The sequence below is a fragment of the Rhineura floridana genome, chromosome 8, assembly GCF_030035675.1.
Source record: "Rhineura floridana isolate rRhiFlo1 chromosome 8, rRhiFlo1.hap2, whole genome shotgun sequence".
Classification (NCBI taxonomy): domain Eukaryota; kingdom Metazoa; phylum Chordata; class Lepidosauria; order Squamata; family Rhineuridae; genus Rhineura; species Rhineura floridana.
In genome coordinates this window covers 17,948,066-17,967,326 of record NC_084487.1, presented here as the reverse complement: position 1 = coordinate 17,967,326, position 19,261 = coordinate 17,948,066, and the positions used below count along the sequence as shown (strand labels likewise).

General features: G+C 43.6%; 1 protein-coding gene across 1 annotated transcript in view; it reads left to right on the top strand.

The window, feature by feature from the left end:
- The window catches only part of IAPP (islet amyloid polypeptide), a 29,669-nt gene extending 10,715 nt beyond the window's left edge, over nucleotides 1-18,954 (top strand). The window contains exon 4 of the mRNA XM_061582695.1: nucleotides 18,783-18,954. Coding sequence (XP_061438679.1) covers nucleotides 18,783-18,954 — 172 coding nt within the window. The remainder of the gene's footprint in view (nucleotides 1-18,782) is intronic.
- Nucleotides 18,955-19,261: the final 307 nt, after the last annotated feature.

Sequence of the window (19,261 nt, the reverse complement as noted above, 5' to 3'; positions counted from 1 at the left end):
CTTAATTTGTACTTTCCAAAACAATATGTGAACTGAAACACAAATTTGTGTCCGAACATCCTACAAATTTGGCACGTCTCAACATTTTGCAATGCGGTTCTCCACCCAAATCATGTGTCCAGAAATGTATATACTAAAGTGTGCATAATATATATATATATATATATATATATATATATATTAGTGGGAAAAAGCCATTAAAATGCATTCTGTGTGGGGAAATAGCTTTGCACGAATGAATGTATGAGGCAAAATTGTATACAAAAATGTTTAAGGAGAAATCCACACTAAAATACTGGGGAATTTTCATGAGGGCTTTTTAAAAAACAGTCACCAGCTGATGTGGAAATGTGGAGAACTGCTCTTAAGAGTGGCAAATGAGAAACTGAGAGAAACCAAAACTGACAGATTTGCCCCTCCCTAGCTTAAAGTGAAGGTTTAAAAGCATTGAAGACTACTGGGTTAGACTGGGACCTGGGAGAGCAGGGTTCAAATCCCCACTCAGCCATGAAGCTCACTGAGTGTCCTTGGGCCACTCAGAGTCTCTCAGCCTAACCTGCCTCACAGGGTTGTTGTGATGATAAAAATGAGGAGGGGGAGAGCCTTGTACATCACCATGACCTCCTTAAAGGAAAATTGGTATATAAATGTAATATAATAATATAGCAGCCTTGATTCCAGGCTGGCAACTCTCCTATTTGCTGATTGGCCCAAAGGTTAAAGACAGTAGATGACTTGGGAAGACTGGAGGAAAGTATTTGGTGACGGGAATAGTTGCCATTGAATGGAGTTCTTCTCTTGCTTCAGGACTCAGGGGTAGCTGATGGCAGCAAGATATTGTCATGCTAATCATTCTCATGATATCAGCAAGTTCTTTAAATAGCCTCTGAATGTTCGTCTGAAAACTAAACATTGAGTCACTGTTGCCACTTAGTGACTTAGCTATACTATAATTATTCTTTTCTGGAGATGCCATGAAGGGAAAAAAAGATCCATAGCGTGACATCTAAAGAGGAGGTCTTTTGTATGTAACCTACATGGATTATTAACATTGATACCTGAGAAGACATGATTCATTAGAAAAGACGATAATGCTGGGAAAAACAGAAGGGAGTAGAAAAAGAGGAAGACCAAACAAGAGATGGGTTGATTCCATGAAGGAAGCCACAGACCTGAACTTACAAGATCTGAACAGGGTGGTTCATGACAGATGCTCTTGGAAGTCACTGATTCATAGGGGCACCATAAGTCGTAATCGACTTGGAGGCACATAACAACAACAACAACAAACCTTTACACGGTGTTTCTCTGAGGTTTCCCCCCCCAGTTTTCCCCCACCCCAAGCAGAAAGCAAGTGGTGATTGGATGGCAGCATTCATGTATTTGCTCATGAATTAGATGATTATTTTTACATTATCCTACCAGACAGACCAAGGGTTCAGATGGCTGTGGTTCCAAAGTAACTCTGAATACTAGTTTGCTGGGAATCATAAGTGGGGAGAGTGCTGTTGCCCTCAGGTCCTGCTTGGAGGCTTCCCAGAGGCATCTGGTAGAGTACTGTGAGAAGGGACTGTGAGAATGGGGAAGGGGCATGGCTAAATGGTAGAGTGTCTGCCTTGCATGCAGAAGGTCTCAGGTTGAATCCCCGGCATCTCCAGGTAGGACAAGGAAGAGACTCCTGGTCTGAAATCCTGGACAGCTGCTGCCAGTCAGTGTAGACAATATGGAGCTAGATGGACCCAATAGTCTGACTCAGTATAAGGCAGCTTCCTAACAGGATGCTGGACTTGATAGAACTTTTTAACCTGATCCAGCTGGGCTTTTCCTATGTTAACTCAATAATGCTATAAAAAAGGAATTCAGTGAAATCTTCCACACCATGCAAACAGGGCTAGCCCATGGCATTTTGCTGCTCGCTGAAACAGACAAGATGGAGACCACACACACACACATACCATATACAAAACCTGATGAGACTGGCAGTTGAATTTTATTTCATTATTTGTGATGGAACACCATCCTCTTGAGGGCACAGGGTCCATACAGCTTATCCTCCAACACCACTCAGCATCCTTGCAACCTGGTATCCTCCAGATATTTTGGACCACAGTTCCCACCATCCCCTGAGCATTGGCCATGCTGGTTGAGTCTGATGGAAGTTGTAGTCCAAAATATCTGGAAGGCGCCAGGTTTGGGAAGGCTGCACTGCTCTTTGCTGAGGAATGACACATGATGTTATATATAGAGAGAAACCACTCTATAAAACCACCCACAATGCATGGGGGGGGGAGAGAACACAGTCATACACTCAACATCAAGAACTTACTCCCATTTGACAAGGACGAGATGCACCTCTACCCAGGAGAACAGCATGTTCCTGACAGGTCTGCACTATGGCTTGTGTGACCTCATTGTTAGCAAGTGGGCAAGGGGTAGCTAAGTAAGGCCAGGGTCTTACCCTCTTTACTTTGTCTTACTCTCTTTATTCTGGGAGTTGTAGCCCTGTGAATGGAATAGGGGTCTCCAAACAACTCTCAACACCCTGAACAAATGACAGTTCCCAGGATTCTTTGGGGGAAGCCATGACTGTTTAAAGTGGTACAATACTGCTTTAAATGTGGAGTGTAGATGGGGCCTTGGTCTGCAAGCCCATCTCTGTGGCCCTCCTTCAGATATCAGTATCACCTTCCACATTAGAAACCAATATCACATCCCATCTCAGTCATCTATCCAATGGAGGCTGGGTCTATGAGGCCAGCAGGGCACTTCTCCACTAAGATCAGTCTGCCTTTAGGTAGCCACCACCTGCCTACCTCCTAATTTGCAACCAGTCTGGCTGCCCTCCTTGTCCTCCTCTGTCTCAGTCTTGCCTTTGTGGAACTGAACAGGAAAGAAGGTGGGGACAAAGGCATAATTACTTGGCTGTACCAGCCATTCGATCTGGCTCCACCTCTTGTTGGCCTCCCTGCTTTCCACCGTACCAGTCTCAATGAGCAGGAGCCTTCACAGCATCTACCCAGTCCCTGCCCCAGGCTACCATATTGAACAATGTATCTGTTAAAAGAACTGTTTTTAAAAACGTTTGGATTGGTTGAGTGTTGGACTAGGGCCTGGGAGACCAGGGTTAGAGTCCCCACACAGCCATGAAGCTCACTGGGTGACCTTGAGCCAGTCATTGCCTCTCAGCCTCAGAGGAAGGCAATGGTAAACCCCCTCTGAATACTGCTTACCATGAAAAGCCTATTCATAGGGTCGCTGTAAGTCGGAATCGACTTGAAGGCAGTCCATTCATTTTTCAAAATGTGCCCAATTACTTTTATTTTTTTAAAAAATACAAGTACTTACAAAAGCCCTAAGCTGCATGCAAGTCATCTTTCAACACATGAGGCATTACCTCTTCTAAGATAATACCTGCCACAAGACATACATGTTTGATTTCCAGTGCAATCCTATATATGCCTAAACCAAAGTTAGCTCTATTGAGTTCAGTGGGACTTACTCCCAGATATTTGTGTTCACAATTACTCATGGATATGATTGTGATGATTAACTACATTTATATCCCACTCTTCCTCCCAAAGAAGTTCAGGGTGGCCAACACAAAACTGATAAAACAATTAAGACATCTTAAAAACAATTCCAGTAGAGATGCAGACTGGGATAAAGGTCTCTCCTTAAAAGGTGTGTTGGAAGAGGAAGGTCTTCAGTAGGCACCAAAAAAGGGGGGGAGGGAATTCCAAAGGGTAGGTGTCACAACACTAAAGGCCAGCTTCCTACATTGTGCAGAACAGTCCTCCTGATAATGCAAGAGGCCCTCACCTCCCGAACACAGTGACTGGGTATAAAAGGAGTGAAATGATTTTTCAGGTATCTTCATGCAAGATCACTGAACACTAAAGTCAGGATCATTCAGACCATGGTATTCCCAATCTCCATGTATGGATGTGAAAGATGGAGAGTGAAAAAAGCGGATAAGAGAAAAATCAACTCATTTGAAACGTGGTGTTGGAGGAGACCTTTGCACATACCATGGACTGCGAAAAAGACAAATGCTTGGGTGTTAGAACAAATTAAACCAGAGCTATCACTAGAAGCTAAAATGATGAAACTGAGGTTATCACACTTTGGATACATCATGAGAAGACATGATTCACTAGAAAAGACCATAATGCTGGGAAAAACAGAAGGGAGTAGAAAAAGAGGAAGGCCAAACAAGAGATGGATTGATTCCATAAAGGAAGCCACAGACCTGAAATGACAAGATCTGAACAGGGTAGTTTATAACATATGCTATTGGAGGTCACTGATTCATAGGGTCGCCATAAGACGTAATCAACTTGAAGGCACATGACAACAACATGTCAAATGACACAGACTAGAGTTCAAGTGGCAAATCAAAGCTTAAAGGGAATACCAGGCACCACTGTCCAGAGCCACTTTCCCTGTCCTGGTGTCCTGTGCAGGTTTTGGACTACACCTTCCATCATCCATGATCATTGGCCAATGCTGGCTGGGGCTGATGGGAGCTGTAGTCCAACATTATCTAGAGGGCACCAGGGTTGGGGGAAACTGATCAAATACACCATTCTAGTTTCAAGGGATCTGAAGGTATTTCACTGATGATTACTTGAAGTGTTGGACTAAATTGCATATTTTTAATCCAGTTAGTAAGATTTGTAGGAAAGGTAATCCCCCCCCAATTTATTGAACAAGATCAGAACTGCAACATCAGTAGGCCCCAAAAGGGAGTGTGCTGGGAGCAGTTTGGCAGCTTGTTGGGGGTGGAGCAGGGAAAAGCATTTGGAGCTGAAGGATCCAGTGCCTTTCTAGTACCCAGAACACGCCCCAAACGAAGTGGAAACATATGCTGGTGTAATTCCTTCCTCTTTCTTTTCCTCCTGTTGGGAAAGAGCAAAGCATTGGGTATGACGGAAGAACTGCCTTCTGTCTTATGTCAGGGGTGGGAGCCCTCCAAGCCTCTCTGTGTGGCCACCCCTTGGGAGTCTCCCACGGCCACGCCCCTCACTGGCCCTGCTTCTCAACCTCCTCAAATGTTTTTGCCAGACCGGATCGTGTTCTTGAATTCTAATCATGCTTCTTGCTTGCCCGGATGAAAGATAAGGAGGGATGCGTGCAGAAACTAACTTCCTGTACAAAGGTAACATTTACATTAGTTGCTCCACTCACATTTGCCTCTGGCCCTGCCCACAGCTGGCATATGGCCCCCAGATGGTTGCCCAGAAGGGAATGCTGCCCTCGGGCTGAGGAAGGATCCCCACCTCTGCCTTATATAATCTGGTCTTTGCCTGCCTAAGGTGGAACCTGTTTCCTGAAGGGATGACTTGAAGATAGAGTTACCATCATCTTGTCATTTCAAAAAGAGTGCATTTGGCTTCAATAAGTGAAAAGTAAGAGTATGCTGTTGCACCATCTCAAAAAGAGTACATGTACTCTTAAAAGAGTACGGTTGGTAACCCTACTTGAAGAATGTGTTCCAAGCATCCATATTGCAAAGCATCATCCGTGAGATCAGCCTATGCATGGAACAAGTTAGAATGTCATTACATGGCTTCAGTGCAAAGGAGATGTTGGCTTCCTGCACTGAGCTGTGTAATTTATTCACCTCTTCTTCTTCAGCTTTCAGAAGAAATGCCATTAGGCGGTCTTGCAAAGATTTGTATGACTTGGATGAAGATCCACCAGGTACTGGAGCCTATTGTTATTGTGCTGCTTCGATTTTTAGAGGAATCTTTTGAAGATGGCTCCATTAGAGGCAATCTTCTATCAAAACTTGTTTGATAGAAGATCTTGACAGAAGGAAAGGCAATCTTACATTCTGGAGAGAAATGAAGACAAGAAACACCCCACAAATTCATGCCTAACTGTGTTGGATGGATATCAGGCGAATATACACGAGGACACAAATCTTCCCAAACTTTCTCAAGACGTATTTGTTTTCATATAATCATAGAATAGTAGAGTTGGAAGGGGCCTACAAGGCCATTGAGTCCAACCCCCTGCTCAATGCAGGAATCCAAATCAAAGCATTCCCGACAGATGGCTGTCCAGTTGCCTCTTGAATGCCTCCAGTGTCGGAGAGCCCACTACCTCTCTAGGTCATTGGTTCCATTGTCGTATGGCTGTAAGAGTTAGGAAGTTATTCCTGATGTCCAGTGGAAATCTGGCTTCCTGCAACTTGAGTCCATTATTCCATGTCCTGCACTCTGGGACGATTGAGAAGAGATCCCGGCCCTCCTCTGTGTGGCAACCTTTCAAGTACTTGAAGAGTGCTATCGTATCTCCCCTCAGTCTTCTCTTCTCCAGGCTAAACATTTATTTCAGCTATTCCTCCTTGATCTCTGATAGGTGGCATTTATTTATTTATTTGTTTGAGAAAATATTTAGACTGCTTCATATTAGGCAAATTGCTAAATAGAATACAAATATGCATTAAAAATTGCATAAAATCACTAAAAGCATAATAAAAACATGATCAATTACATCCAGCTTTTATGGTAGTATTGTACATGCTTATAGTTTTTTCCCCCTAGCCGATAGACAAATCTTTTCCAGATTCCCCAATCAGTCACTTTGCACAGGTCAAAGTCCCCACCCTTAACTTGGCATTGTAATATTACAATGTAATATAATTCTCTGTAGCCCAGCTCTGATGGTGAGCAAGCATTTCTTGTGAGACTGGTGAGCTAATAATTAATCTTCAACTTTGGGTGTGCACGTTCCTGGTTCTTTTTATTCAAAGCAAATGAAATGATGAGTCTCCAAATTTCATTTAGAATCCCATGGAACTGCTTGAGATATGGCAGATAAATAATTTAGACCAAATGTGGGGAACCTCAGGCTTTTTTTGGGGGGGGGGATATGACCTTCCAAGCCTATCTGGCCCTGGAGATTCTCCCCAGATCACACCCCCTCCTCAGGCTCCATCTCTCACCAGCCGTACTTCATTCTCTCCTTGAGTGTTTTTGCCTGGCTCAAATGGCCCTTGAAACTCTGTTAATGCCTCTTGGTTCCCTCAGCCACTTTGACATTGGGCCCCACCACCACTATTATGTGGCCCCTGGAGAGTTGCCCAGGTGGGAATGTGGCCCTCAGCCTGAAAAGTTTGTTTGTTTATTTACAGAACTTGTATCCAGCTCTTCAATGAAAAAGGCTCCCAGAGTGGCTTACATAAAATCAGTTTAAAACCAAGATAGCCTCTGCCCACAGGGCTATAATATTTAAAAAGCATAGCATGCAAGGGGAAAGGGACAGGGAGGAAAGAGGGGGGGGAAGCAAATTCAGGTACCAGTTCTTAAATAGTCAATCTTATAATGACCAGGTGGTGCAGAAATAGTTCAGGGGTGTAGCAGGTGCCTGACGGAGCTGTTTTTTCCGGCAGAGCTGTTGGAGTGAAGCATTCTTCCCTTCTCTCCCATTGATGCAGTCTGATCGAATATCTGTAACGGAAACTCTGCCATGGCCACTTTAGAGAGAGGTCCAGAGAACTGTGAGCAGAAGGGACATGACTGCTCTGTTCTGCAAAAGTTTGCACAGGCACCAATGGAAGGGTTGCATTTTTCTTCAGTACATAGTTTCTCATGCTTCCATTTGTGCAATAGCAAAATGACTCCTTAAAATTAAGGTTCAAATTATTGTTATTAATATCCCACCTTTCCCCCAATGAGCTCCGGGTAGCATTCAAACATGGTTCTCCCACTCCCAATTTTATCCTCACAACAATCCTGTGAGGTAAGTTAGGCTGAGAGACAGTGATAGGTCCAAGGCCACCCAGCGAGCTTCATGGCAGAGCAGAGATTTGAAGCCTGGGGTCTCAGGTCCCAGTCTGACACTCTAACCACTACACCACAATGGCTCTCCACAATTTTCTTGCACAATGCTCTAGCACCAAGACCAGGAACCTGTGGCCCTCCAGATGTTGGACCATAACTCCCATCAACCCTGATCTATGACCATACTGGCAGAGGCTGATGGGAGTTGGAGTCCATCAACATCTGGGGAACTACCATCCCTGCTCTAGTGAAAGGCAACCCCTCCCCAGCTTTTCCCTGAGTGTAACACGTCTTCTGCATGCAGAAGGGCACCTGCCCATGGTTTCTTAGTAAAGTTCCATTTATTTATTTGTTTGTTTGTTTGTTTATATATTCCACCCTTCCTCCCAGTAGGAGCCCAGGGCAGCCAAAAAACCCACTAAAAACACTCTAAAACATCATAAAAACAGACTTTAAAATATATTAAAACGAACCATCTTTAAAAACATCTTTTTTAAAAAAAGTTTTAAAAGCATCTTAAAAAGCAATTGCAGCACAGATGCAGACCGGGGCACCATCTAAATTATTTTGGGTTATCCTGCATCAGACGTATATTTAAAACAGTAGGTGCATGATCGGAGATCACCTTTGAACCTATAGCAGCAATGACACAACGGGGAAGAGCATCGTTGCAATCAGAAGGCTTCAGGTTCAGTCCCTGACATCTCCAGGTGGGATGGAGAATGTCCCCCATCTGAAACCTGGAGAACCACTGCCAGTCTGCTTCCTATGCCCTAGGTCCACACTCTAGGGATGAAAAAGTAATTCAGCCTAAAGCAAGCTATATATATTTTAAAGAAACAAATGTGTATCTTCATCCATCAAGTTGAAGAAAGGGCCATAGCTCATTGGCGGAGCATCTGCTTTGCATGCAGAAGGTCCCACGTTCAGTTCCAGGCATCTCCAGGTAGGGCTGGGAGAAACTCTTTGTCTGAAACCTTGTAGAACCGCTGTCAGTCAGTGTAGACAATACTGAGGTAGATGGACCAGTGGCATGATTTGGTATAAGGCAGCTACCTATGTAATCTTCCAGATATCCTTTAAATTTGGAAGGAGGATGGGGTTTTTTGGATTTTGTGTCATCCCTTATTCCAGCCTTCCCAACCTGGTGCTCTCCAGAATTTGGACTAAAACTCCCATTTTCCTGACCAGTGACCATAGTGTCTGGAGCTGATGGGAGTTGTAGTGCAAAAATCTGGAGAGTTCCAGGTTGGGGAAGGCTGCCCTAATATAACAGGCAAGCGAGGAATCAAATATTAGAGATGATTGAGGACCTTGTGGGGAAATGGTGGAACCTGCAACAAAATGTCATCTGGAGTGCGCCAACCAGCCTGCGCTTTTCCAGGATAAGCCATTCCATTTCCCCCTTTCCCTGATTTTCCTTTTGTAAAGAATGGAATTTAGTAGCCACTGAGCATGCTCTCTCCTCATTGGGCTGTTTTGGGGTTCTGCACCCTTCGGGTTTGTTTTTCTAAATAGTTTTTTTTTTTACTTCGCAAACTTTGGGATTGCTGATACCTCCCTCGTGTGAATGAATGGTACCCTTTCAAGTACATAAAGATCCAAACTCAGATATTTTATTTATTTATTTATTTATTTATTGCATTTGTATACCGCCCCATAGCCAAAGCTAATACAATATTAGTGCAAAAACTTTGGATCATAAATGTTTGCAAGATAAGTTTACTCTTTTTTATTTCAACATGGAACAATATATCTGTTCATCAGACAGAAGCTACAATCTTTTATGTGTTAGGATAGCTATATTCTGCAAGACTGCAATATCCTGCAATTTTAGAAGAAACAGGATATCGTACAAAACATAAGGTTTTTTTAAAAAAAATAAATGGAGATTTATTTTCCAAAACAATAGAACTGAAACACAGCCTGTTGATGTGTGTGCGTTGTTGTGTAAAACAGCATACGTTACATTGGAGTTAAGTTGAGCAAGAAACATCACAGAGGCATTAGATCAGGTTAAGAGTCTTTACTACAAGACATTATGGCTTAAGGCTTTAAGATTACATGTAGAGTTGCTCCCCCCCCAGGAGAGAAGTTCTCAGTTCAAAGACATGACACAGAAGACTCAGCTCAACACAGATAGCTGCTAGAACTCTCCCAGTCTATCTTGATGCTACCATGGCAACGGCCTTGGCTGTCCGTTCCCAGACATAACTCCTTCTAGCTACAGATTTCCAGACTTGCAGACTTGATGGAAAAATAAACTCAGTGACAGTACAGTTCAATGGTTAACAATTCCCCCTTTTTCCCATCATGTCTGTAATTCATGACAACAATAACAATAATACATTTCTACAATACATCTTGCAATACAGTTTACATTTCAGTACAGTTCAGAACATCTCTGTACATTTAGCTAACACTTTATTCAATCAAACTTTGGCTGAACACAAGTCAGATATAACGTTTCAGGATCCATTTCAACCTGTTTGTGCATTCCAGGACTGGTCACTATCCCCACTGTGAATCTTTCAGGCGGTTTCCCTATGTTTGATCTTGTAGAACGTCTTAAAGGCACTAGGGCTTCTGCTCTCTCTGCCCCCCCATTTGTGCTTGTGCTTGGCACAGCGTGCTCAGGATCCTCCATTTCCTCAACCTTACGTTTCTTCGATCTTCGTTTCCCACAAATGAGCTCATTTAACGCATCTCTGAGTGGAATATGTGTGCGCTCCACCTTTATGTCTAGATTTGGCTTAAATGTTTGTGCTTGTGTATCATCTGACCCTGTAAGAATGACTGTTTCCCTTTGATCCCAAGGCTTTTCTGAGACTTTAATGCTTCTGCTCAGAACTAATTGCTGTGTTTCTGGCAACCAAATTCTGAAATATGCATTCTGAAATCCCAAAACAAACCCTTGAAGTGCTCTGGGTGCAAGTTTGCCTCTTCTTTTTCCCTGTGAAATGTGGACCCAGCAACGTGCACCGAATTTTTGAATGTGTTGTATTTTCGGCTTTCTGCCAGTGATTTTCTCATAAGGAGACATTCCAAGTGCACTGTGTAATACCCTGTTGTGAATGTAATTCGCATAAAGAATTGCTTCTCCCCAGAAGGAGTTCCCTAAATTGCAATCCATTAACATGGCTCTCATTGCTTCCTGAAGCACCCTGTTTTTTCTCTCTGCAGTTCCGTTGGAAAACGGGCTGTAAGGAGCAGTGCAATTCTGGTTTATTCCCTTACTCTTGAGGAAGTCACCCAATGCTTTGCTCGTGAATTCCCCCCCCCCTGGTCTGAATGTATCGCTTTCACAGTGACGCCATGTTGAGTTTCGATTCTCTTAATGAACAGCTTCAGCTTCTGCTCTGCTTCACTTTTCTGCTTAAGCAAATAAACATGAGTGTATCTCGTAAAATCATCGACCACTACCATAAAAAACCTCCTCGTGAAGCATTTATTGGCCCTGATAAATCAACAGGAACTAGCTGGTAGGGAGCTGTTGTGGTTCTTTCAGCCTCCCGGTTAATTGGTGCAATAGTCATTTTAGCTTTATGACAAGAATCACAATCCATTAACTGTCCACAGTCCTTCAACTTCATGTTTTCACTATGCATTGGGGTTTTCTTAATCGTGTCAAAATTTGCATGCCCCAGCCTTTGATGCCATTCATGGACGCAGCCCTGATGTACCTGTGCCTCAACATTTAACACAGCACACCCTGCTTGACTGCTCTTTATTACAAACTGTGAATCATTAAGGCTTCCCTGCAAACACACTTGATCTCCCCTCATTACAAAACATTGGTCTTTGTGAAACAAGACTGAAAAATCACAACTCACCAGTTTTCTCACAGACAACATGTTATGATGCAGTTCTGGTACAAACAAACAATCTGACAGTATTCCAAGTTTATCAAATCTCACCAGTCCTCGGGCCTCCACATTCTTGCGTGATCCATCCGCCAGTAAAACAAAGTCCTGCTCATCTGTAGTAAACTCCTGTCTTTGATTAATATATGGCTTGCACCGCTGTCAAGAAGCCAGTCAATAGGTGCTAAAGTTTGTGGCTTCTGTTTACAAACAAAGTTCACACTTCCCTGCTTCAAGCCTCCTTCCCTGGAGTTGCGCTTGACTGCACAGTCTCTTTGAAGATGCCCATGAGCCCCACAGGCATAACAAGATTTCAGCCGCTGTTGCTCCCGCTTGTTTTCCTGTCTGCAGCTGCTTTCTTCTTTCAGCTTGGCTCTTTGCTTTTCCTCAGCACTTTTCACCTCTTGTCTCCGCTGCCATTCCTGGGACAGTTTTTCCTCAATAAACGCAACGTTCAGACCTCCGTCAGGCATGGCTTCGAAAGCCATGACCATATTATTCCAAGTCCCATCGAGTGAAGCCAGGAACAGATAGGTCTTCTGAAGAACAGAGTGTTCCATGCCTCGATCCTGCAACTCAGCAAATAGGCACCTGAATTCCTTGAGATGCTCACTCATTTCGCACTCACCCGTGAAGCGCATCTGGTACAGCTTCCTTGCCAAACACAATTTAGATCCCGCAGTCTGTTGCACATGTAGGGCCTCCAACACGTCCCACATCTGTTTGGCATTTGTAACATCTCTCACGTATAACAGTTGAGAGTCTGATAGAGCCAGAAGTATAAAAGCTTGCGCCTTCTGATCTCTACGCGTCCAGGCCGCGGTCAATACCGCCGGAGGGGGTCCATCTACAATGTCCCATAAATCCTCTTTTATCAGCAAAGCCCGCATCCTCGGCTTCCAGCTGGCATAATTCTTTTCCGTCAATCTTTCAATTGGCAAGCCTCCCCCAGACAGGTTTACTGCAGCCATCCTGCTCACCTCTGTCTGGCACAATAAATCAAGCTGCCCTCTCTGGAACTCCGTCTGCCGTTCAGACCAGCAACTTACTCTTGTGTAACGCGCTGTGGATCTGGGCCCATAACCCTGTTGATGTGTGTGCGTTGTTGCGTGAAACAGCATACGTTACATTGGAGTTAAGTTGAGCAAGAAACATCACAGAGGCATTAGATCAGGTTAAGAGTCTTTACTACAAGACATTATGGCTTAAGGCTTTAAGATTACATGTAGAGTTGCTCCCCCCCCAGGAGAGAAGTTCTCAGTTCAAAGACATGACACAGAAGACTCAGCTCAACACAGATAGCTGCTAGAACTCTCCCTGTCTATCTTGATGCTACCATGGCAATGGCCTTGGCTGTCCGTTCCCAGACATAACTCCTTCTAGCTACAGATTTCCAGACTTGCAGACTTGATGGAAAAATAAACTTAGTGACAGTACAGTTCAATGGTCAACACAGCCATCCTTCAAAATTTACACTTATTCAAATGTTGCAATGTAGTTCACCAACCAAACATTGTTTACAAAAATGCGTATGTTAGGGGAAAGTGAGCATAAAGATGAATGTATGAGTGAAAATAATGGCTTGCAAAAATGTGGACATTAGTCAAAACTCCTCACAAAAATGTATTTATTAGGAGAAATTTGCATTAAAATGATGGAGAATTTTAATGAGGATTTTTTTAAAAAAAGAAATCACAAATTGCTGCAGAAATGGGGAGAACTGAATTTAAGACTGTAAAAATGAGAAACCGAGAGAAACTGGCAGGTCTTTCCATCCCTACCTAGCAGATAAAACCTGAGAGCCCTTTAATATCTTGTTGCTTTCTTGCTTTCTTGATTCTTAGATCTCGATAGAATTTGTAGAATTTTGTGTCTGTTATCTTTCGCAGTCCAACTCAGCAAAAACACGTGCATTGCTACCCTAGCAGCAAAGGTTAGTGACAGTTCAGAGAAGTTATTTCCACGATAATGCATTTCTAGGTTAATAAATAAAGCGTGGAAGTCCAAAGTCACTTCAAAATACATCATGGTAGAGTAAAACAACACAGTAAGCAAAGTTCAATAAAGGAAAATGAGGTTGGTGGCCCATATGGGTGAGCAAGGTAGCCCTCTAAGCCTCTCTGTCTGATCATTGGGATTCTCCCCAGATCATACCCCCGGCTCCCCAGCCGCCACCCCCTATGACCCTGCTTCACATCCTCCTTGAGTGATTTTGCCTTGTTGAGTTGTGTCCTTGAACTCTGATGACTGTTGTTTGCCTGGACAAACACTAGAGAGGGGTGTCTGAGTGTGTGTAGAAACTAGCCAATTGTATAAAGGCAAAATTGACATTCATTGAGTCCATCTACTTCTGCCTCTTGCTTTGCCCACTGCTGGCATGTGGCCCCTGGAAAGTTGCCCAGAAGAGAATGTGGCCCTCAGGCTGGAAAAATCCCCCCCACCCCTGGTCCTAGATATTATCTGAGTTCATAAGCTGGCAACAAAGGCATCCACTTTTATGTGGGAGTGTGAGTCATTCCATTTCCCCGTTAATTTTAATGAACATTAGACTCAAAGTGAAGCCATTTCTTTCTCGTTAGTCCTACCTTTCGATTCTATGAAAGCTTTTCTTTTGTCAGCAACCTCTTTAGCCATATTAGGGGAGTGAAAAATTATGTTTCTTGCTGGTCCTCATAAGAGAGATAAGACTGTAACTCTAAAGACATGCTTTTAGCAGGGGAATTAGAAATGGGGAAATTAAGAAAACAGAGTCCCCATTTTAGAGCCAAGATTTTATTTTATTTAACAAAATTTATATACTGCTTGATTGCAAAGAACAACCACCTCTGAGTGGTTTACAAGAATCATTAAAAGGAAGGCCAAACAAGAGATGGATTGATTCCATAAAGGAAGCCACAGACCTGAATTTACAAGATCTGAACAGGGTGGTTTATGACAGATGCTATTGGAGGTCGCTGATTCATAGGGTCACCATAAGTCATAATTGACTTGAAGGTAATAACAACAACAAAAAACAAGTAATTAAAAACAATTAAAACAGCAGTAAACTAAAAACAGAATAAAACTCATCAACATCTGTATATCTGGATAGGGTTGCTTAAACAGAAATGTTTTAAAGAGTACAGCGGAGGCACCTGCCTTGTGTCAATAGGCAGGGAGTTCCAAAGAGTAGGTGCTGCCACACTAAAAGAATGATTTCTTACAAGTGCGGAACGAGTATTATGCTGCACCTGTAACAGTGCCAGTTCCACAGATCAAAGTGATTGAGTGGACACAGATATAGTAAGGCAGTCCCGCAAGTAAACTGGTTTCAAGCTGTTAAGGGCTTTATATACCAATTGTAACACCTTGAGCTATGCCAGGCAACAAACTGGTGACCAGTGCAGATCTCTGAGCAGAGGTGTTACATGCTGACAGGGTCTCACTCCTGTCAATCTGCCAAGATGTAGTCATCAATCTGGAGGGTCATTCAATTTCAAACTGGCCCTCCTGAGGTAAATGCAAATAAACACGGTGCAAAGTGTACTATTTCCCCCTTTTTCTAGTCTTCCCTAATCCCAATAATCCTTTCCCCACCTCTTAAAGCAGGGGTTGGGAAGCTCAGACCTGGGGCCGAATATGGCCCTCCAGGGCTTTCCGTCTCTCCTTCTTTGGGACTCTTCCCAGGTTGCACTCTTTTCCGGCCCTGCTCTCTGCCTTCCTTGAGTGCTTTTGCTGTCTGGAATGTGTCCAACCATGAATAACAGTGGAGAATTGTAGGAATTTCTGACTTTTGCATGGCTGGAATGAAACCCACTGTACGCATCTGTTGCTCCACCCACTTTTCCTTCTGGCCACGCCCACCTTTTGCCTCAGGCCCCACCCACCGCTGACATGTGGCCTCTGGAAAGTTGCCCACAAGGAAATGCAGCCCTCAGGCTGAAAAAATAAGTTTCTGTACTGCATCCCTGCCCTGAGCTTCAGGGATGATCTTTCATAGTCTGTGTGAGGGTGTTTTTGCTAGTGGTAACTTTTTTTAAACAAATACACAGCCTTGGAAGTCTCAGAACCCACCAATTTGTCCTTTGGCACAGAACTGTGCTACCCATCCTCAGAAGTGTGAGGAGTTGAAGAGCCAATTTTTCTCTTTCAGTTCTCTGATCTCAATTAGAATGTAGTTTAAAGCTAGTAGTATTGGATTTAATTCTTGTATGAAGCTGGTAATCGCTTCATTAAAGCTGCCTGACTCAGTTCTTCAACTGCACTGATCCAACAAAGAACAAATGAGAGATTTGAATAAATAAAGCTCCCTGAGTATGGGATGTTCATTTTAATGGAAATAAACAAATCTCTAGTCTAACGTCCATAGATGATCAGGAGCAGGCTTGCAGGTCTTGGGTGAGAGGATGACTTCGCACCAGCATGCATACCACTACTGTTATCACTTCATTCTGAAGTATGTGTAGATGAGACCTAAGATGTCTTTAATTGGAGATCCAGTGTAGGGTAGTGGTTACAATGTCAGACTGGGACCTGGGAGAGCAGGGTTCAAAGCCCCACTTGGCCACGAAGCTCTCTGGGTGACCTTGGGCCAGCCACTTTCTCTCAAACTAACCTATCTCACAGGGTTGTTGTGAGGATAAAATGGGGAAGGGAAGAATCATGTTTGTACAGTATGCCACCTTGAGCTCCTTGGAGTTAATGTGGGGTATAAATGCAACAGCAACAACAGTACCAGCCATACTTTTGCCACCCTGGGCACGCCCAATCTCATCTTGAAGCTGAGCAAGGTCAGGCCTTGTTAGCAATTGAACAGGAGACTGCATGGGAATATCACGTGCAATATTGCAGGCAGGGACTATAGCTTAAAAGCAGAGAAGATGCTTGGCATCAGGGATGGGATCCGCTTGTTGGTGTCTGTCCATCGAACTGGCAGGCTGTTCCATTTTGGGTTAGTTATTTTTCTGATATCCTTTGCTTTTACCTTCTGATTTTTCCCCTACCCAAAAATAATGATATTGTTCTCAATGTTTTCCTTTTGGAAAGGAAGGGAGCTTTCTCTCTGTCCGGTGCCTGCCCATCCACCCACCCAATCTCCCCCCTCCTCCACGCTCCTCCTGGTAGGCCAGTTTCACATTAGCACAGCAAAATTTGATGCATTTCTAAAAATAAAATACAGTGTAGGAGAAACTGGGGAAACTTGCAGCATTCAGGATTGGTCTGCAAAGATACTGCACCTGCGGACTATCAGGATGTCTGGTGCCAAGCTCAATTTTAGTGAAATTCTTACCCATCCCTAGTTGGCATGCAGAAGATCACAGGCCCATGTCCAGTAAAAAGATCAGGTAGCAGGTGATGAAACAGACCTCTTCCTCAGAGGATGGAGAGCTGTTGCCCATCACAGATGGACAAAGAGGCTGACCCGGTACAAGGTAGCTCAAACACTTAAGCCTTTCCTCAGACAGATGATGTGCTCACCCCTTGAGTTTGGTTATTATTTCCCAGCCCTAGCAGATCTTCTCTCTCCTCCCCCCCCAGTACCCTTTTTGATGGGCAGCCAAATTTGTACACTTGTCAAGGATTATCAATACCTCGGCACAGTCATTAACCAAAATGCAGACAATAGTCAAGAAATCAGAAGAAGGCTAGGACTGGGGACGGCAGCTATGAGAGAGCTAGAAAAGGTCCTCAAATACAAAGATGTATCACGGAACACTAAAGTCAGGATCATTCAGACCATGGTATTCCCAATCTCTATGTATGTATGAAAATTGGACAGTGAAAAAAGCGGATAAGAGAAAAATCAACTCATTTGGAATGTGGTGTTGGAGGAGAGCTTTGCACATACCATGAAAAAGACAAATAATTGGGTGTTAGAACAAAATAAACCAGAACTGTCACTAGAAGCTAAAATGATGAAACTGAGGTTATCATACTTTGGACACATCATGAAAAGACATGATTCACTAGAAAAGATAATAATGCTTGGAAAAACAGAAGGGAGCAGAAAAAGAGGAAGGCCAAACAAGAGATGGATTGATTCCATCAAGGAAGCCACAGACCTGAACTTACAAGATCTGAACAGGGTGGTTCATGACAGATGCTATTGGAGGTCACTGATTCATAGGGTCGCCATAAGTCGTAATTGACTTGAAGGCACCCACAACAAAAAATTACAAATGAAGCCTTGCCATTAATTTATATACAAAGAAGGGATGAGGGACCTGTGTGGGTCCAGATGTTGCTGCTGCTAGACTACAACTTCCATCATCTGTGACCTTGGGGTGCGCTAGCTGGTTAGCCTAACCTACTCAAAGAAGTCAGGCTGAGCCTGTGGCCCTCTAGGTGTGGTTAGACTCCAATTCCCATCACTCCACTCCTGACCATTGGCCATACTGACTGGGATTGATGGGAGTTGGAATCTAACAACATCTGCAGGACCACAGACTCTCCGCCCTCAAAATAAAGGCATTATTTCATGTTTTGGAATTGCTTTTTAACACATTTTTAAAGTTTTTTTTAAAAAAGACATTTTTAAGATGTTTTATTTGTAAGATGTTTTTAAGATGTTTGTTTCTGAGATGTTTTAAGATGTTTTTAGTGTTTTGTCCCTTGTTTGCCACCCTGGGCTCCTTTTGGGAGGAAAGGTGGGATAGAAATTATTATTGTGGTGGTGGTGGTGGTGGTTCAGGCTGTTTTATCTTCAGTCTCGTTCCTAATAAACTGTTAACATGGGATTTACCATTTTCATGCTCAAAGCACACAGTCATTACACAATCTATCTATCTATTGCACTTATTTATGAATATGTATTTATATAGGACCTATGTAGAGCATCTAGTTCAGCATCCTGTTCTTGCACTGGCCAACCAGATACCCATGGGAAGCCCACAAGCAGGACCTGAGTGCAAGAGCACGCTCCCCTCCTGTGGTTTCCAGCAACTGGAGACTGCCTCCGAATATGGAGGAACACATAGCCATCATAGCTATTAGCCACTGATAGCCTTGTCCTACACGTTCCTATGTTCATGCACAGTGTTCTATGCTTGGAAACAGCTTATTGTTACAATCAGCAATGACAGCAGATGCTTTGAGTGCCTGTTGCAAGGTTTTCATGGTGGTGCCTCTGTTTTTTACATGTCCCCACCAGCCACCACTTGGAGAAACGAAAGTGCAACACTGCCACATGCGTGACGCAACGCTTGGCTGACTTCTTGGTCCGGTCCAGCAATACCATTGGTGCTATCTATTCCCCTACCAACGTGGGATCCAACACGTACGGCAAGAGAGACAAAGAACCTCCAAACTATCTACAGCTTTAATGTCGCAAGATGGCGAGAACTGCGGTCCTCGTTAGGGATTCCTCCTCCCTCCCATGGTTTTTATGAACGAGGACCTGATCCTCAAAAGTCCTCCATTCCAATTCTCTTTGTTTTCATGAGGCGACCTCTCGGGCGAGTAGTTTGAGGATTTGGCTGTCCATGTAACCCCTTTTGGTCATTGACTACCTGTTCATTCTTCAGAGTGCCTTGTTTTATCTTTGTGTGTATATGATGTACGTGACTTCCTTGGATTTACCATGCCTCTATGTGTGGAGGATGAGGCACATAGGGGTGCCACAACATGATG